At 37.8% G+C, this 20,973-nt stretch overlaps 4 protein-coding genes across 4 annotated transcripts; 2 read left to right on the top strand and 2 right to left on the bottom strand.

Moving 5' to 3' along the window:
- Positions 1 to 3,363: 3,363 nt before the first annotated feature.
- LOC140884882 (ethylene-responsive transcription factor ERF017) lies at positions 3,364 to 4,435 on the bottom strand. The gene has a single exon (XM_073291764.1). The coding sequence runs from the start codon at positions 4,322 to 4,324 to the stop codon at positions 3,644 to 3,646; it is 681 nt and encodes a 226-aa protein (XP_073147865.1). The 5' UTR covers positions 4,325 to 4,435; the 3' UTR covers positions 3,364 to 3,643.
- A 2,054-nt stretch (positions 4,436 to 6,489) lies between these two features.
- On the top strand, positions 6,490 to 7,068 carry LOC140878149 (uncharacterized). The gene has a single exon (XM_073281760.1). The coding sequence runs from the start codon at positions 6,490 to 6,492 to the stop codon at positions 7,066 to 7,068; it is 579 nt and encodes a 192-aa protein (XP_073137861.1).
- Positions 7,069 to 7,527: 459 nt separating this feature from the next.
- On the top strand, positions 7,528 to 9,881 carry LOC140884881 (20 kDa chaperonin, chloroplastic-like). The gene is made up of 6 exons (XM_073291763.1): positions 7,528 to 7,686; positions 7,781 to 7,990; positions 8,590 to 8,769; positions 8,860 to 9,015; positions 9,216 to 9,293; positions 9,436 to 9,881. Exons 2-6 carry the CDS (start codon positions 7,805 to 7,807, stop codon positions 9,607 to 9,609), a joined length of 774 nt encoding a protein of 257 aa, XP_073147864.1. The 5' UTR covers positions 7,528 to 7,686; positions 7,781 to 7,804; the 3' UTR covers positions 9,610 to 9,881.
- A 150-nt stretch (positions 9,882 to 10,031) lies between these two features.
- On the bottom strand, positions 10,032 to 20,341 carry LOC140884880 (DEAD-box ATP-dependent RNA helicase 17). Its single transcript, XM_073291762.1, has 10 exons — positions 20,185 to 20,341; positions 20,031 to 20,103; positions 19,823 to 19,932; positions 14,436 to 14,579; positions 13,520 to 13,628; positions 13,080 to 13,435; positions 12,921 to 12,994; positions 12,297 to 12,601; positions 10,961 to 11,207; positions 10,032 to 10,596 (listed from the first exon to the last, which is right to left on the bottom strand). Exons 1-10 carry the CDS (start codon positions 20,306 to 20,308, stop codon positions 10,348 to 10,350), a joined length of 1,791 nt encoding a protein of 596 aa, XP_073147863.1. The 5' UTR covers positions 20,309 to 20,341; the 3' UTR covers positions 10,032 to 10,347.
- Between the last annotated feature and the right edge of the window lie 632 nt (positions 20,342 to 20,973).

The raw sequence follows: 20,973 nt of genomic DNA, 5'->3' as shown, positions 1-20,973 counted from the left end.
TCCAATCACTTTTCGGAGATGGACAACGAGATAAAAATTTACAATCTCCCCGAGGTAGAAAATAAGTATAGGAACTCGGCATGGAGCGACGCACCGAGAAAAGCGCATAAAATAAGTCTATAGTCGGGGACATTTTAATTTCACTCACTCTACGTAGGAAACACGTAAAGAGAAGAATCGCACTTGGTGTTAATTGACTTAAACTCACCCCGAGACTATTTACAATTTCTATCAAAAGGGCATGAGGAGGAAGCGAGAAACCGAAATTAAAGTACTCCAGATATACAGTAAAATATCCTGGAGGCGGTTCATGGCAAGGATCTCCATTTTTGGGAATCTTAAGGATATTTCTAGAGGATAAGTCAAATTTTTTACTTGGACTTAAAATCTCCGACTCGTCCAAAAGACGCTCGCTCACTCCTCCCGAAGACTCTTCAGAACCACTATTATCGCAAGAATTCGGGTTACTATCAATTTTTAAACAAGGTGATCTCGTCATGTCACGAGATACCAACGTTTTCAAATCACTCAAAGAAAATAGACATTCGTCAATTTCACTATCATCGCCAGACTCCGCTGGCGAAGGAGAATAAGTATCTCGGTTAGCAACCAATACCGAAAATACTTTACCTCGTGAAGGGAACCCTGCAACGATTTTTTTTAAAAAAAAAAAAAAAAAGAGACACGTATAAAAAATAAATTTTAACAAATAATTTTTTCTTGTGTAATATCAAGTTAGAATGGCAAAAAAATTGTCAGTCAGATATAATAATAATAACAAGAAGTAATAGTATCGAATGATAATTAAATGTATATTTCAAAGCATGTATCATTCTGTGTGTATATAGATATGTATACGCATATATCCCTGTCATAGACCGAGTTCATCATCGCCAACGTCGTCCACCGTCGGCAACAGCATCGCATCCATCATCGTCCTCGAAGTGCTAGCGGTCGCCGGTATCTCCGTCCTTGATTTGTAGCGCCGTCGTGCTCCTCCATCTCCGATCGAGTACAGAATCTAGCTCCGTTCCCACCGGAAACGCAGCCATGACTGGAACTCGAGGTTATGACCTCCAACCCGCCACCACGACCTCACACAATCAGGTTATCACCACCTTCGAATCCAGATAAGGAATTATCCACGACCAGTGGACAGACCATGACTGGAAATCGAACACGCCGGTATAACTTTCCCGATGCCACCGCCCCTCGCCACCCCATAGCCGCCCTCCTTCACGTAGTAACACCGCTGTGAACCCCCTCCTCGGTCTGGAGTATCAATGGATCCTTGTATGTTCCCGGTGGAGATCTTCAGTAGGTTGTTCCTACATCACAAAACAAAATCAGAGGAGCCGGGAGGGTTCCCGGCGAAGGCACTCCGACGCTCAAGTCAGTTATTACTCAAGGAATAATAATCAAGAGTAGAGCAATATAGTGCTAAAGAAATAGTGTACCTTAATAATGAGGTGACTTGAGCTATTTATAGATGTTTGGAGAGCTTGATGGGCTTGAGCCTGTTATGGGCTTTTGTAGAAATCGGGGTCTGCTTGAATTAAATATATATTATATTTAATTAAGCTTGGACCTTTAAAATATTCGGAGTGGACCTTCATGATTGGGCTCAAGCCCAGTTGAATTTTTAGGTGTAACCTATCACCATCATTGTCCAATCCATGAACCAAACGGTGCTTAGTTTATAGATGCTCTCTTCCAACTTGGTTTTAGCTTTGTCTCATTGAAGCTCAGATTGTGTGATCGTGTCTTCTACAAAATTATGCTACCATGCATTTATAATAAATATCAACTACCGAACACGTGTTATATAGGTATATAACTAGTTAAAATTTGGAAAAATATGAAGAGATCTAGAGATTTCTTCAGGATCGTGATTGTTTTTACTTTCAAAGAATTAAATTTATGGAAAAAGCTCGATAACCTTTGGAAACTCATCTCTCTCGTGTTTAGATCGATCTCAAATTAGATATTATGAGTCCGTCTGAATAAGTATTTTAAAAATGTTTTCAGTATTTTTTTTAAAAAATAGTTTTTTAAAAATAATTAAAATATATTTTATGATTTTTTTACGAGTATTTTATGAGATTTTTAAAATTGAAAACAATAATGAAAAATAAATCACGCTACTTTTTAATTGTTAAAATGTTTTTTTATAAAATATTTGTTAAAATACATATTTGTTCTTAAAATAACTTTAATACGTTTTATAAATTTTTTTATAAAAATATTTTATAAGTACTTATACAAACGAAGCAGCCACGTCGCTCATCGTAGTATATTTCCAAGATTTACGCTTGAAATCTCTTTCAATTTTACTTGTTCAAGTGGTAGTCTGGTAGATCAAAGAGAAATATCAAAATTAGCGAGTGGAGTCGTCTTTTTTTACAAGAAGGAAAATTATCAATCAAATTCACATATTTTAATTTGAGATGATGGAGCGAACCAACTAGACTAGACATGTGTAACCTATTTTATGTGTAATTTGGCAGATCAAGATTAATCGATCCGTCTTTTTGATGATTTGAGAAATTATCTATCCAATTCATGCATTCATTTTAACCTCTCCAAACATAATATAAATAATCAACGTAATATTATTATTCTAAAAAACGAGATTAAACGAGGATTAAACGGGATTAAACGTAAAACATGATGAAAACGCTAAGATTCATGTAAAAACGGGAAAAAAACGGTCAAATATAAGTTACCATATTAAACTTGATTAAACGAAACGTGATTTTTGTAAAAAAAATTAAATTTTTTATTTTTTAAATAAATTATATCAATTTAAAAATCTCAAAATAAAACCATTTTCTTCAACATCAAATAAATAAATCCGGTCATATATTTTTCAAAACATTTTTCTTTAAAATTTTTGTGTTTTGGGTAATGTTTAAAATTTTTTATGCGGTCTAGCCATAGACATTACTAAAAATTATAGTTTTGATATTTTTTTTGCTTTTAAAAAATTGAAAAATTGTATGTTACTATTAAATTTATTATATATGTGTGTTGTTTATTTTATATATTGGTAATAGATAATTAAAATTTTAATAAAAGTTTGAAACGTTTTTTCACGTTTAAACTTGTATTAAACATGTTTAAACTTGTAAAACTTGAAACTTGATCTCGGCGTTTCGTCGCGTTTCACGTTTTTTAGAACCTTGCGTAATACTATTTTCTACTAGAAAATCTCGACTTAAATTCCCATTTTTCATATTTATTTCAAGTTGGTGGAGGAATTTTATTATTTGACATGATCACATGCATTCATGAATAAAAAGGTACATCATGTTCCAAAAAGTAACACAATAATTATTATATATATATATAATGAGATCAAGATTTATAGAATTAACTCGATCATTATATAAGGTAATGAGTAAACAACTAATAAAAGATCTAACACATTCTGGATGATCTCGAACCGCGTAACAATTACAACTCAAATAATGGATTGAATAAACGAGTCGATGGTCGCACGAAAATTGTTCCATCGACTCAAAAAAAAAAAAAAAATTAAAAAAATGAAAGAATGAATAAATAAATATTTGGAGGAGCTAGAAATAAATTTCAGTGTTAATTCCAGCAACAAAAATAGCCAGAATTCCTGAAACGTGTGGTTTTAAAAATTCCACAGAAACGAACTCTGGGAAGATAATATTTCTTCCGTATTGTCGGGCCAATAATCCACGTTGGGCAAAGGTGGCACATAATATTCACCCGAGAAATCTCCATATCCCGGAAATACCCCGAAATCTTGGACGTTAGGCTCCTGACCCATGCCTAAAAACTGGTCCAGAAACGCACTGTCCAGGGGCATATTCGCGAATTCATTCTCCGGCTGAGCTGTCTCATATGACACCGACGGGCACGGGGACTCTGCATGCGATGAAGAAGGTATCGACAGCGAGTCCGACTGCTCGTCGGAATTCCCGACCCGTCCCGCGGCGCGTGAGCCCTGTTCTCCGGACTGGGCGTACCGAGCCGCCGCCTCTTGTATCTCCTCCCGTGACATGGACGTGCCGTCGGTGATCTCCGGCGGGTTCTCCGGGAAATTGAACTTAGCGGTCCTGCCACGGAGGCAGAAGAGAGCTGCGTCGAAGGCACGCGCCGCCTTCTCCGCCGTGTCGTAGGATCCCAACCATATCCTCTCCCTGCTGTTGGGCAACCTGATCTCCGACACATACTTACCCCACTTCCGTTTCCTCACACCCTTATACTTACTCGAAGCAGAAACAGAGGCTGAAGCTGAATTAGCTTCAGTACTCTGTCTCAATAAAGTAGAACTCGTCGATCTTACCATAATAAGTAAACTAGCTTCACGTACAAAAACTATTAATAATTAATAATCAGTCCAAGCAGCTAGCGGCGATCGATGTAATTGTGTTTGTTTTTGGGTGCTGGGGAGAAACGGCGGCCCGCGTATAAATATATGTAGACAGCGAGTGTGTGTACATTGTAGTAGCAGTGAAAGTGGTGGGGTCAAAATAAAAGACACCGTGTTGATTTAGATTGAAAAAGAAACGTGGGAGAAAACAAAAACATATATATATATACGTTGAATTAATATTCATATTTTAATCGCCAAAGGGGAATCTGTATGTTTGTTCTCAGGAGCTTACGCGCTGAGGATAAGAGCACGTGGGACTAGTCCACTTCCTCGTGCTCCAATTCAGATGCATCCACGAACCCAACGCTAATTAGCAATTTTCTACGACTAGCTACCAAGTACCAACTCCATTTTGTAACAAATAATGATTCATTTTAAACTTCATCATGTAAAAAAAAGATAATGTATATATAAATAAAATGGTAACGCCACCATTTATAATAATATAATAATTATAAGAATAACATTTGTTTGGGATCGAGCTATTAAATTAAAAGAGTTATAATTTGAATTAAATTAAATCCCATGAGAGTTCGTAGTAGTTTAATTTGCATATATATATATATAGCAGGCGGCTGGGACATCACAATCTCATGACGATCGATCGATATAATTGTCTCTCTTAGGCGCACACGTTGAAACAATTTGCAAAATAAATTTACATTCTCACACTGTTAATCATGCAAGAAAATCCGTGTGAAGTTATAGTACTCGATCGGGATATAGCCCGGAAGCTTTCGAACCGATGAATATTCGATTAATATCGATATAGAATCAATCGATTAATAGGCCAACTGAATGTTAATTTAAGTTGAGGATCATGCATGGTATATTTGGGCATGCAGCAAAAAGTAGCTAGGAGAAATGATCATGAATAATTTGTCTAGAAATATATGGACAGCGCATGTTTTTCAAACAAGATCAGCTTGAATTAGAATCAATCATATATTTATGAGTTTTCAACCTGGGGACTACATAGGAATTATGGAGGTTGTTTTCACCGCGTCTGCATAAGCATTCCATTCAAAAATATGGAATGTTGATTATTTGTCAAGTGTCTGCGCTGCCAGCCAAACACGTTCGTTCCCCGATTTCGAAACCTCATTTCGGACTCGTTAATATTTATTCGTTTATATCCAACTCTCACGAGTGTAATATTCTATGCTACAGTACTAATTATTGATTGACATGCACATGTTAATTTACATGTTTAAAAAAATTATCACATCAATAAATTAAAACTTAAATACAATTAATTGTCAATGTAACAATAATTGTCACATCAATGAATTCATCATTTTCCAATCCACTTTCAATTGAGTTCCGCAACAAATTTTATTTTGCTTTATTTTCTTTTCTCTTTTCCCAATCCACCTCTCATGTGTGATGTGTTCAACGATTTTTGTATACGACAAGAGATGTAATGAAAAACATTAATAGCTAGCTAGCTAGCTACGTACGTACAAGGGATGTGATTTGAAAACTTTTGTGTTGTCCGGGTATTTATTTATATTTATTTTTGTTTCAATACCTCAATTATCAAACTCTCTAATTTATAATTTAGTAATTGGAAATCATGAACATATACGTCAGATCATTATCTTACAAGTCAAGTGTAGAATCTTCCGATTGTCGGAATAAAACAAATTATATATAGATAAATGGATTCCAATTAGTATCAGGGGACGTAGAGCTTCATATGCGAATGCCTCCTACACACGAGTTAATGATGGAGGGTGGAACACGCAGTTGATCCAGCAGCTTTTCTCACCTAGCTAATATGGTAGATGAAATATTGGCTACCGGTTTCTGGAACTTGTCCGCTTAGTGGATCGTGCGGTGACTCCACTACTCATGCGTTGTTTTTGTGCCCTGTTGGGAAACCAAGCTCGAAAAAATCACGCTTCTGGGAGTTTCTTAAACAGGCAGGCCACTTAGATAGCTAGCCTTGATATATATATTCCTCTGGTTTCAAGACAAGCTTAGCAAATATGAATTTGAGGTCTTTGCAATGAAGACTTGGGCTACTAATTGGAGCGAACGGTTTGAAACTGATTCATAGGAAAGAAAGTCGACCAATGGAGATTTCAGTGGACTGGAGTGTTAACTTGCTTCATGAGTACCATCTTGCTCACAATGCTTTGCGTGTGAATTCTGAGAAAATACAACAGCTATCTCCCAATACATGGACGACCCCACCTGCGAATATCCTTCGGATGAATGTTGATGCTGCCTATAATGAGAGAACTAATTGTTTTGCCATTGCTGGGGTCATTCGAAATCATGAAGGCCAACCTGAATTGGCGTTTGGACACCAGATCTCCAAGCCTCAGTCTGTTCTATGCTCAGAGCTCTTAGCAATTGAAGGTGGGTTACAGATTGCTGAAACCCACAATTTTCAGATTAGTCATGTCACTTTAGATTCTCTTCATGCACTACAAGCATACACTAGAATGAAAGAACATTTCAGTTATGCAGGATTCATCGCTATTGATATCAAACGTCTATTGGATTCTCAAAGTAACACGTATCTTAGCCATGTTCGACGATCGGCTAATGCAGTTGCTCACTCGATTGCTGCTTTTTCTATTTCCTCCTCTTCCAACTGTGTGGAAAATTGGAGACTTTCCTTTGTGGTTAATACATCTTGTAACTAAAGATATCTTTGTCTCTCAATAAATTACAAAAAGTTGACCGAAAAAAAATGATACTTAATTACTTACCATAAAATTTTTTGTAAATAAATTTAATATATATATATATTTAAAATCTAATCAATAAATAATCTTGGGAAAAACGTGTGCTAATTGAATTTAATAAATGTAATTAGATTTAAACACAATTTAAATTAAAGATAAATTGAACTATTTAACTGAATCATATGCATCAATTAACCATTTCCAATAGTTTCATGCGCTAATTTAACAATAATTTGTACGAAATTGTTTTTATACTCCTTAATTGTGGATAAAAAAATTAACTTAATTTAAAATATATTTAAATGAAATGCCTAATTAAAAACCTTATATTGTCACTTCAAAAAAAAAAAAAAACCTTATATTATCAAATTGAAGTGGGCCTTGGATAGAGCCCGAAAAATCAAACGAGCTTCGGTGATTGCTGCTCATTCACACTCACAGCTGAAGCATAACTAGATCCCTCTAATCTTCATCCTTTTACTAACTACTTTCTAGGGTTTTGTTATCCTCATTGCCAACAATTCTTTCATTTTGATACCAACCCACCATTGCACTTTATCAAAGATTTCATTTCAGGTAAAGTTTATTTTTTTTCCTCCTTCATTTTGTTGTGTACACTTTCTTGATTCTAATTCTCATGACTTGATGAGTCTTGGTTTCTTATTCTCAGATTGTTGAGTTTAAGAAGCAGGAAATGGCGACTACACAGCTGACTTCCGCTACATCTTCTATATCAGCCAAAGGGTTCACCTCATTTGAAGGGCTCAGAGCTTCAAATGCGGTGAAGATCCCATCTTTTTCATCTCACAGGCGAAACGGTCTCTTTGTGAAGCCACACCGTGGCCTTGTTATTAATTCTGCCACTACAGTTACACCGAAGGTATAATTTATTCTCGACTTTCACGACTTTTCACGCTGTTTATGATGTTTGCTGTCTCTTACTTTTAAGGGGGGAAATAAGTTATGTTCTTGGACTGCTGGTGCTGAAAGCTTTCTTTCTAATTTTACGATGTAGCTAGTTAGTCTTATTTGAAGTGTTGTGATATGTGGAAGTTTTATTGTACTTGTGATTCCATTAGCATAGGAGAATGTTGAGAAAATGTTGAAAATAAATTTTCTTGGTCAGGTAATTGACGTGCTTTGATCTTTGGAAGGCGGAATATGAGCTGTCATTGTATTGTCTTGCAATTGATCGACTTATGTTTGTCATTTTTTACTGAGGCTCGAGTGAGCTTGCTGCATTTTGTTGAAATTTGAATCTTGTAGAATTTGACTTGGCTGACCGTTGGTAATCAGTGGTTTATAGCGGATTAATTTTGCAGCAGACCCTTATTTTCTATCAATTGTTTCATCTTTCTAATTAGTGAACAACGTTTGAATTGTATGCGGATATTTCTGATACAATTGAGGTTCTTTTTTACTCTCTCTCTTTTTGCGCTACTCTGTCTATGCTTCTTGACCAATACTTCAACCGTTCAGTATACAGCTCTCAAGCCACTGGGAGACAGGGTGTTGGTGAAAATTAAGTCAGCAGAGGAAAAGACATCAGGTGGTATCTTACTACCAACCACCGCCCAATCAAAACCTCAAGGAGGTGAAGTAGTTGCAGTTGGAGCCGGTCGCATGATAGGGAAGAGATCTGTAGTCATTAGTCTGAAGGTATTGTGCAAAAGTTAGATTATATTTTGGTGGTTATGATTTATTCGGATTACTTTGATGCACTGCGTTACGGGATGTTTCCCATCTTAGACTGGCTCCCAAGTTGTGTACTCGAAGTATGCTGGGACGGAAGTGGAGTTGAATGGATCGAATCATCTCATTTTGAAGGAAGACGACATTGTAGGTATTCTTGAAACTGATGATGTAAAAGATTTAAAGCCTCAGAATGACAGAGTTCTCATTAAGGTTATCTTCCTTCTCAAATTTTACTATGTTGTCTTCAAGAATCAAGATAGATTGATTTATGTTGCCTTTCTTATAAGTATGCTGAAAGTTGAATGAAAATGGACCCACCAATCTGTTCTGGGACTGTGGACATCAACTTGGTGTACATGTGTATGGTGCATTGGTGCTGAATGTGTGCTATATCTTTTGTTCTTTCATAGGTTTCTGTGGCTGAAGAGAAAACGGCAGGCGGTTTGTACCTAACAGATGCAAGCAAGGAAAAACCTTCAATTGGCACGGTAGGTTATCTTTTTACAAAGTAACTTAGGAAAGTCTCTGTTGCATAAACTCTTCCCAGCATGTCCAAATCTTGGATTGACACCTGCTGTATGCAATGTTCTCTTTGCCATCTTGGTCAATAGTTATTTTCTTGAATTACAGGTTGTTGCAGTTGGGCCTGGTTCCCTTGATGATGAAGGCAATAGGAAGCCATTGTCAATTGCCCCCGGAAATTCAGTTCTGTACTCCAAATATGCCGGTAATGATTTTAAGGGCAGTGATGGTTTCGACTACATAGCACTACGGGCTTCGGATGTAATGGCTATCCTTTCGTAATTGGCCATTCCCCTTATTTTGTTATCTTAAATTCCTGGGAATGAAATATAGAGGAGAACGCCGATGTGAAAGTGAGTTTTTTTGTAGCTCAATGAGTTCAGAATTAGTGCTTTTATTGATTTATTGATCATTGATGTAAAATGTTGGGGGTGTGAGGGGTTTCGAGGTGGTCTGGTTTCTGGATTTCCGAAGCATGTTTTGATTTTTGATTCCTAACCTCTAACTCTTACATAAAGTTCCAGATTGGAAAATACCCATCCTTAAATTGTCTCTTAAATTGATTGGGATCGATTGTAAATGCATTTGCGATTGTGAAAGTCAAAAGTTCTTGCTCCTGGCAAGCTGCGCGCGATGCATTTCCTTGTTTTGTGAGAAGTTTAACGACTTTTTTGAGAAGTTTAGGGAGTTTCTAAAAAGAAAAAAAAATTTAAACTGTGACTCTTTACTGAAACCTATAAGAGGCAAGATTATGACAACTTCAATGTTGTAAAGAATTAAACAAGGCCCTGTTATGGATAAGCTCAACTATGCTATCGTTTTAGTCCCGCACACCCAAAATGCCACCTATATATAATATATGATAATTGAACTATGACTAATACATAGCGCCAAGGCAGGAACACTGGTTGTAGGCTGACCATTTCCTATGCTTTCTTCAGAATTACTATTACATTTGCAAGGCTTGCATGCACGTGGAGCAATCGTCAAATGTCGACAAAGATTGCATAGAACCCGAAATCAAGATTTTGTGATGACTCTCTTCTTCCTTGAATTTACTCTCTGCTTCTCGTCCCTTTTCCTCTTCTTTATTTGCTTTTTGATAGATTTGTTAACTAATGAAGGCTGTTCCTTCAATGCAAAGCTTTTAGCCACGTGTCCTAGGTGAAGTTTCTTCACCATAAAAATCTTTTTCAGCACACCACGATGGGCAGTATATGCGCGCCCCCACGCACAGAATGCATCCTGGGCTAACATCTTCATCCTTGGCTGGTAAAAAAACGCCGTTCTCATTATAAATCTTTTCGTCAAATAAAGGTATGGAATACACATAATTTATAGATCTTGAGAATCACAAGACAAATTAATAAGCATCAACTTCTATCTTCACTAACTAGCCAAACTGAAGCAAGTTAATTGTATCTTTCTTATAGCCTATTATGGAAAGAGAGAATTTTATCTATGGGGGTGACAGGCTAGCTCAGAAAATTAGGATTATTAGGAGAGCCCGTGTCATAATAACAAGGTGCTTTGGGATTCATAATAACAAGGTTTCTCGAGATGTCTTGATCCCAGAGGAAATCAACCAGGGAAGATGCACCATATACAGACTGTCGAAAGAAAAATTGCATACCTCTGAAGAAACATAGGATTCTAATGCTCTCTGCAAGGTTAGCAGCCACGGGTGCATGTCTATTGAAACAAACTTTTTGACCTGAAGCTTAAGATTGTATAAAGGGACGCTATCAAGCAGTTTGAGAAGGGAATACTCTGTTGGCATTACCCCATGCTTCTCCAGGTCCTTCAGGTAATCTATTTCAACTGGTTGTAAGAAAAGCAGTGAATCACCTTTCTCACCCAACCTGGCAGTCCTTCCAACCCTGTATTGGGCAGTGAAATATCATATCAATTAAATGCTTGATCTTTTCACCACTCAACCAAAGTAGATAATAACAAGCTACATTATTTCAATTTTACCAGACCGACCACTACTATGTCATGAATCCTATGTCCCAACCTAGGAGAAAATTCTTCAAATTATGTGTACCAATCAATTTGGTAACTCCTGGAAGAACTGCAGTCCCTGAAAGTATTATAATGTACCTAGCACCGGTAGATAGTAGATATGCAACACCACAAAACCCATTTCTTTCTGTGTGGACCAAAGACAAATTTATCCCAACAGGTTGATATAGCACATTTTGATCAAACGAATTCAGAAAATAGTATCACTTAAACTTTAGAGATAGGATGCGTGGATACTTCATTCACTTTTAAAAATAGTAAATTGAATCTCACACGTGATATTTTGGACTGAGCATGGAAGGTTAAGGCAATGCAAGCTGGACAAAAGCAAATAATGGAGAATCGCATGCACAGGCCAAAATTAAATTTGATAGTCGCCTTCAAACTCCGTCAACGTGAATTGACGAACAAATCTATCTAGTCTAGCTATAAAAATGTGAAACAGGTAGGTTGGTACACTTTTCTTGGTTAAGGAAAAGAGTGAAAAGAACTAAACAGGAGAAATCAAGACAACACACTGCGGTTAGCTGAGCAGTAATGAACTAATGATCACCTAAAGATGATCTAAGACTAGAAAATACTCATTCCTCCACTCTACTTTTTGATCTTCGTCCAATTATCCTCAAATATAGAAGTATAGTGTATAAGAAATAAAAAATCTTGTATTCTTTAAAAACAACGTGACTGTAAAATATGAATACAGTTTTCGAGATCAATTCTAGGTCATGTACTGGAGCTTTCGGACGAATGAGAACCCATCAATCTTTAAGTCACCCATCAATTCTAGGTCAAGTACTGGAGCTTTCGGATAAAAGAGAACACATAAATCTTTAAGGCACCACAAAAGGTTATGCACTAGAAAATTCTAGAAAAAAAATTCGAGCATTGATTGAGACTGGGACCCTCCAATAGATTTATTATTACAAAAAAAAGGTGTGACATACCGGTGAACATACTCAGTTGCCTCTCCTGGAGAGTCATACTGGATAATGCATCTCACTTTAGGAAAATCCAAGCCTCTGGCAGAAACATCTGTTGACAAGAGAAGAGCTGACTTTTCGGTTTTGAATATCTGGAATGTTGTTTTACGGTCCTCATGATTCATATTCCCATGTAAACGCAAAGTTTTGCATCGCAAAAACAACTGTCTGACTTCTGCTTCTGACTGCGAAACTGGTGGCCATTGAAATTCACTAAGCAGGGAATAATGAAAATCTACAGCATCACATGTTGAAAAAAACACAACTACCTGTTAAATAAAAGGTATTGTCAGTAATGACTCGAAACTAGGATGAAATACTAGTTAACTACGTCAAGTAATTGGTGGAGGATCTGCAGTATGCGCGAACATGATTTGTCACGTAACTAATAAACAAGCATACAATCAAAGAGATACTACTGATGAAAAGGAGGATAAGAATTGTAATCAATTCTGCAGGAATGAGTATCCGACATATTCATGGTTCCATCCTTGTATCAGATCTTATACTAGAAATAGATATACAACGAAAAAGCACATCAAAATACAAAAGTACATTATATAGATTATTTTAAAAATACACTCTAACCTTTTGGGAAGCTTCTTTCTCAAAAAGGTTCTTTAGAACAGAAAGGAGTACAACAAGTCGAGAACCGCATGGTACTGCCAAGTGATGAGTATCAGGCTGTGAAGCTAACAAAATACAAGATTTTGAACAATAAGTCTAAATATCCTACATGATACATACCTTTAATGTATCTCTGAGCTAGCTGAGAAGGAAGCTTGTATTCCTCATCTGAAGTACCATGCAACATACGAGTGGACACTTCTAATCTGTCACTCATATCAGATTCTTGTGACACAGCATGATTGTGATTTGATTTTTTTAGGATCTTGTCATCAAGACCAATCATAACAGGATCTTCTAAGCTGATTTTAGCTAGATGATTTACTTTTTCATTTAGGGTGGCCGACAACAGCAAATTCTGTTTCTTGACTTTTGGAGCAAAAGCTGAATTTTCCTTGCCAACCAATTCATGCTGCCTTGTGCCCAAATAATTAAGTATATCTTCTATGTCTTTACCAAAACCAAGTTCCAAAATCCTGCCTCAAAAAGTATGTCAATAGGAATGAACTTTAAAACTCATACTTAACACATCTTTAATGAAAGATATCAATATTTAATACCTATCTGCTTCGTCAAATATCACCCACTGAAGATTGGAGTGTAGAAATGATGAAGTATTCTTCAAATGATCCAAAAGACGTCCAGGAGTTGCCACAAGAATTGACACACCTGAAATATAATCAAGCTCCTCACGAAAATTTGAAATTCATTGTTAAAGAAGGGGCCAAGCAAAATTCACATGGCAATACTGTAATGGACTAATGTGTTGCGTAAATTAGCCACATTGTCAGTATAACTTCGGCCAATTACATGGCCAGTGGAAAAAAAAACATTTTTAAGAAAGAAAGACCTAGAGAAAGAGATCCATTCAACCATCGACATCTTAAAGGGCTTAAAGCTTGCCGTTTGAATATGGGTGTATTCAGAAATCAAAAAAAAAAAATTCAGGAATAAGATCCCTAAAAGTTGGGGACATATTTTCATTGAGTTGAGACTGCAGCACTGGTAAAAATGTTTATAAGTTCGCCGGAAGCCATTAATCACAAATCGGCTGTCAATACAATCAGAAAAAGGTGAAATTTGACATGGGCGCCTATGGTAAGATCAGGAAAAGGCCTCCAAACTGGAAAAAACAGGATCAAGCTCTGTTTCTAAGAACCTCAGTTGAAAAAATCATTTAGAGAGATGAAAGGGACCTAAAAGAATACATCAAGACTTAACATTTGTTGATTATTGGATATATTTACATTCAAGACGATGGCAGATCATAGTTAATGCAACACACACCCATCACTCCAATGGGAGGATTTGCAGGATGTACTGGTTGTGTGTCCTAAACCAAAAATAATTTCCTGTTTTGGCAACTAGATCCATCTGGATACCATCAAACTTAAATCACGGATTAATCACCAGAGTGAAGCTTATCCAGACCACCAAACAGTTTCAAAGTTTTCTAACAGCAAAAATGGCTCGTACCTTTCCTTAATCTAGCTTTCTCCTTCGATCGATTTTCCCCACCCATGATATAGCCTGGAACAATCCAATGAAATCGGTGCAATAACTTTTGCAAAATTTCGTACACCTGCATGCATAATTCACGCGTTGGTACAAGCACCAACGCTATTAAGAAGATGTTATGTCCTTCCGACTTCAGGGTAGGGAAGATGAACAGATTGGAAAATGGGAAAAAAAATGCAGAATAATAAATAGAAAACTAACAGAAGTGAGCCTACTCCAATTTAACTCAAGCCAATACAACCTACGAGCTTAATAGACATTTTCAAAAATGATAAATCCATGATGGCAAGAAACTCCAACTACAATAATTGCATGTTTCATTTCAAATCAGTCGTACATCTTTCCGGATAGACTCAATCTGCATACTTGAATCGCTTACTCGAGCTGAGAAATTTCACCCCTAGTTAAAGACTCCAAGCCCAACCCATTAAATCCTTTGGACAAGCCCGGATAGTTTTGCAGCCCATTTAGAGCTTCGAGCCTCTTCTAAAATAACTTTTCATTTCATTTGTTTTATTTAAGAGTTGTTAGATTTGTTATAACAGAATCCCTAGATCTCCTCCAAGTGTCACAAGATTATGGGTTGTAATAGGTTATTTAAATCATACTGTTCATCGTCATCAATCAATGAATGAAATCACGTTTCTTCATTCTCATTCTTATTATCTAACTTGGTATCAAAGCTTCAATGGCTAACGCCTCATCTGATTCTGGGATTTCTACTCTGATGCCCTCTACAACCATAAATCCAAATTTTCTCCTGGTGAATCCTGCTAATCAAATCACCTCAGTCAAGCTCAGCGATGAGAATTTTCTTCTTTGGCATCTGCAAGTTCTAGCCGCCATTCGAGGTCTTGGTCTTGAGTCCTACATCTCTGATGGTCCTCCTGTGCCACCGCAAGTTCTCTCTGGAAATGGTGCACCTGAAATCATTAATCCCGACTTTATTATCTGGGTTCGACAGGACCAACTCCTCTTCTCTTTTCTTTTGGCTTCTATGAGTGAATCCGTTCAAAGCCAAATGATAGGCTGTCAAACCTCCACACAAATCTGGTCACGAGTTGCTCATCTCTTTGCCACTCGATCTAAGGCTCGAGCGATGCAGTACAAACTACAGCTCCAGACCTTGAAGAAAGGTGTTCTCGGCATGAAGGAGTATCTTGGTAAAATGAAAGGCTATATTGATATTCTTGCTGCCTGTGGTCATACCATTACTGAAGAGGATCAAATCTTGTATGTCCTTGGTGGTGTTGGACAGGAATACGAATCTGTTGTGGTTCATGTCACCTCTAGAGTTGATACACTCAATCTTTCTGAAGTAGGAGCTCTTCTTATGGCTCACGAAGGCAAACTTGATACTTACAATATCACCAACGACAACTCATCGCCTACTGTCAATGCCACCTCTTTTTCTCAGCAAAAGAAATCAGATCACGCTTCTTCATCATCAGGGTCTTCATATCAGTCTCCCGGCACTACTCATCGCGGTAGGGGCAGAGGAAGAAATGGTCGTGGGGGTAGGCGCTATTGGCATCAAAATAATGGTTGGCCCATATGCCAAATCTGTAAGGTACCTGGCCATGTTGCTGAAATTTGCTACTATAGGTTTGATCAGGAATTTGCTCCTAAGACCAATGCCAGCTCACGCCCCATCCCCTAGGCTTCCAATCGATCATCTCATCACTCCTACCCTGCCACTGCCTTCACTACTACTCGATCTGAACCAGTGCCTGAGGAATGGTGGTATCCCGACTCCGGTGCTTCTCATCATGTGACCAATGAATTTGGGAATCTTGCTGTTGGCTCCGAATACTCAGGTGGTGGTAAGGTTCATGTGGAGAATGGTGCAGGTTTGTCAATAGCCCATATAGGTCACTCTCATTTTCACCCATCCACTTCCTCACGTTCCTTTTTATTAAAGCATCTTCTTCATGTCCCCAATATTACTAAAAACTTGATTAGTGTCAGTCAATTTGCTCACGACAATCAAGTCTTCTTTGAGTTTCACCCTTTTTTTTGTCTTGTCAAGGACCTAGCAACGCGAGCAACTCTTCTCCGCGGGACTTTGCATGATGGTCTCTACAAATTTCATCTTGGATCTCAACTCTCGGCCTCTCCTACTCCAGCCACCTGTCTACAATCTACCTTCTCTGTTCCAAGTGCATCTGCTCAGCACACTCCGCCCTCACGTTCAACAAATGCATCGTCCCATACCTTAGATAAATGGCATCTAAGACTAGGCCATCCTACTCTAGCTACTGTTAAGCAAATTTTGCTCAATTGTAATGTCTCTATTTCAAAAACTGATACAATGAAATTTTGTTCAGCTTGCCAACTTGGCAAGAGTCATCAGTTACCTTTTTCCGCCTCTATCACTAAGTTTTCTGCGCCTTTTGAATTAGTTTATTGTGATGTCTGGGGACCAGCTTCTACACCTTATCGTAAGGTTCCCGCTTTTACATCAGTTTTGTAGATGCTTTTACACGTTACACTTGGATTTATTTTCTTCACCTTAAATCTGAAGCTAGCCAAGTCTTCCTTAACTTTCACAAATATGTTGAGCTTCAGTTTAATTCAAAACTCAAAGCCATACAAACTAATGGGGGAGGGGAGTTTCGACCTTTATACAATTATTTTCAATCCTCTGGTATTATTCATCGTCTGTCGTGTCCTTATACTTCTAAACAAAACGGGGTCGTTGAACGTAAGCATCGCCATATAGTCGAAACTGGAATATCTTTACTAGCTCACGCATCTATGTCTTTTGAATATTGGGAAGATGCTTTCTCCACAGCTGTTTACCTCATCAACAGACTTCCTTCCTCGAGTATTGGTGGGGCTATTCCCTTTACTCAGTTGTGCAACAAGGTTCCTGATTTTACTTGGTTGAAAATATTTGGGTGCCTTTGTTTTCCTTGTCTTCGGCCATATCCTCATCACAAACTTGCCTTTCGCTCCACTCCTTGCACTTTTATTGGCTATAGTGAAAAACACAAGGGCTATAAGTGTATAAGTTCTGAAGGCAGGCTATATATTTCGAGGCATGTTCGATTTGATGAAACCATTTTCCCATTCTCTCGTCCGTCTACTCCCTCCAATGTGTCTTCTTTCAAACATCCCTCCAATCTCCTTCTTCCTGTTATTTCTAGCCAGGACAGTCCTTCTACTACAGGCCCTCCTCTTTCATCCTTTGATTTGTCGTTCTCATCTTCCACTCAAAATCATAACCATGCTTCCTCTGGAACACTCACTGTTCCATCTCATACAACAAGTCATCTCAATTCCTCCCTGGATTTTTCCACTTCTCCTTCTCCTCAACACCTCAACACTGATTCCTCTGGACCACTCCCTGATCTATTCCCCTCGAACACTCATCACATGATTACTCGGGCTAAGGCAGGAATCGTCAAACCAAAGGTTTACATAACTGATGTCCCTGTTTTTCAGGAACCCTTGCCATACTTCATCCTCATTGGTGTCAAGCTATGGCGACTGAATTTAATGCCTTGGTTGCAAATAATACTTGGTCTCTTGTCAATGCCCCTGCTGATACACCACTTATTGGTTGTAAGTGGGTGTTTAAAATCAAAACCAATCCTGATGGTTCCATTGCTCGTTATAAGGCCCGTCTTGTGGCCAAAGGATATTCCCAAACTCAAGGTATTGATTACACCGACACTTTTAGCCCTGTGGTGAAGCCTACTACGATTCGACTTGTCCTCACCATTGCTGCTTCGAAAGGCTGGAGCATCAAACAAATTGATGTTAATAATGCCTTTCTGCATGGTTCTCTTCATGAAGTTGTCTATATGCGCCAACCACCTGGCTTTGAAGTTCAAAATGGTGCTTCACCTCTTGTTTGTAAGCTTCATAAAGCCATCTATGGGCTTAAACAAGCTCCGCGGGCTTGGTTTGAGAAACTTCAATTCACTCTTCAATCTGTTGGCTTTGTTTCCTCTAAAGCAGACCCCTCACTATTTGTTAAATTTGGTGATACTTATGTCATTTATATACTTGTTTATGTAGATGATATTTTAGTCACAGGCAATGATGAGACTCAACTTCACAACTTGATTCTTCAACTCAGTAGCAGGTTTTCTCTTAAAGATCTTGGTGAAGTCTCTTATTTCCTCGGCATCGAAGTATTTCGCTCAGTTGATCAGTCTTTGTTTCTCACTCAAACAAAGTATACTCGAGATCTCCTGGTTCGCACAAAGATGGAAAACGCAAAGCCATTACCTACACCAATGTCTACTGGAGTAAAGTTATCTTTGCATGATGGTGATCCTTTTGACGATGTCACTCTTTATCGAAGCACAGTTGGGGCACTACAATACTTGACCATTACTAGGCCAGACATTGCTTATAGTGTCAACAAGGTCTGCCAGTTTATCCAAACACCCTTATACTCTCACTGGAAAGCAGTCAAACGCATCTTGCGTTACTTACATGGTACTCTTGACTTTGGAATTCAACTTGGTGTTTCGCGTGATCTCAGTTTATCTGGTTTTTGTGACGCCGATTGGGGTAGTGATCCGGATGATCGCCGCTCTGTTTCTGGTTTTTGTTGGTTTCTTGGACATTCACCCATCTCATGGAGTTTTTGTTTGAGAAAAGATTCAGTCCAACATTGTCTCTGTCCGTCATGTTCCATCCTATGATCAGACTGCTGATGTGTTTACAAAACCTCTTTCTGCTGCAGCATTCATCAGATTACAATCCAAGCTCAAAGTGCATTCTCATCCCCTGTTGAGCTTGAGGGGGAAAGTTAAAGACTCGAAGCCCAACCCATTAAATCCTTTGGACAAGCCCGGATAGTTTTGCAGCCCATTTAGAGCTTCGAGACTCTTCTAAAATAACTTTTCATTTCATTTGTTTTATTTAAGAGTTGTTAGATTTGTTATAACTGAATCCCTAGATCTCCTCCAAGTGTCACAAGATTATGGGTTGTAATAGGTTATTTAAATCATACTGTTCATCGTCATCAATCAATGAATGAAATCACGTTTCTTCATTCTCATTCTTATTATCTAACTCCCCTTTCAAATATTTTATCCTTTCCTCCGGTTGAAAGTTTATGAATTTCCTAGTTGTTTTTTTTCCTCATTTCAGTTTCAATGATCATACAGGATGTACGAATAGATACTTATGAAGTTTCAAACGAGTCCCCTACCGCACCCAGCAAAAAAAATGAAATCCAGGCTTTGAACTAACAGGGAAACCAATTTGATGCAAATGCAGGTACATGATGGAAAAAAAACGCCAGAACAAACTTATTCTGCGCGGCAAGGCCACCTGCAGATGATTGATAAACAAGAAACTCGCATGAGATTAAAGAAGCATACCAAAAGTACCATCTGACCTCTGAACTCGTCTATCAAGATTCTGCAAGTGATGAATAATTGGAGCGAGATACGCAACGGTTTTACCAGTTCCGGTCGCTGCATTAACCAGCCTAAAATTGCATTTCCCATTAAAAAAACACATAAAAATATAACCTTTTGATATATAATAATCATCAATAGCATTAATGAAGCATAAAAAAATAGTTACACGTGTCTGCCGGAGAGCACAACAGGAATCGTCTGCGCCTGTACCTGCGTGGGAACCTCGAATCCAAGCCTCTCTGTTTGAAAACACGAGAAGAGATTTTTACACACCTTTCCCGCCCGCCCATTTGCTCAGAAGAAGAAGAGGAGGATATTACCTTTGAGCTGCTCGCATAACGTGGGGTGCAGGCCGAGGCTGGAGAAAGAGCACGAGGCAAAAACCTCCGAACCACCGTTTCCAGCCACTTTAACTTTTCTCCCACTACTCTTCTCCGGCACCATGGTGGAGACACGGCCAAGCTTTTTTCTGCAGGTTTCTTGCCTCCTAGGTTTAAGCAAGAAATAGATGGGCTAAATTTTCAGTTTAGAGTTCAAAGCCCATTTGATTAAAGTTGGGCCGGCCCATCAACAAATTTCGATATCAATTATTTTGAAATAAAGCACCTTTCCAATTTCCACTGTGAATTATTTATTTAATTAATTAAGATTTGAAAAGCTGATGAGAGAATAGACTATTAGGAGTCTGTCTGTGCTGCCCTTAGGGTTGGTATTTGGCTTATTAGGCCTTAGCTAATCTCTTTATTAGACCTACTAAAATGCTACTCTCTAAATATTCATTACAATTTACTTACATCAATTAGCCTTGGTAACATAAAAATTTATGGGGCAAATATTTGAATTTAATATTATAATAATCACGTGGGATTTATTATAAATTATTAACTAAATCTATCTATTCTACTATTTATATAATTAGGGGCATCTAAAATATCAATTTAATTATTTTCATCAGACAATACGTATGTTCATGTATCATTATTTGATGACTAAAACGACCCCCATTTTAACCACAAATTCCTAATCAAATATTTGAGTCGTCCTCAACAATTAAATTAAATACACCATTAATTTATTTCGATAAATCTTTACGACTTACCGTAATGGAA

Source organism: Henckelia pumila, chromosome 2, assembly GCF_033568475.1.
Source record: "Henckelia pumila isolate YLH828 chromosome 2, ASM3356847v2, whole genome shotgun sequence".
Lineage (NCBI taxonomy): Eukaryota > Viridiplantae > Streptophyta > Magnoliopsida > Lamiales > Gesneriaceae > Henckelia > Henckelia pumila.
This window is presented reverse-complemented; position numbering and strand designations above follow the sequence as displayed.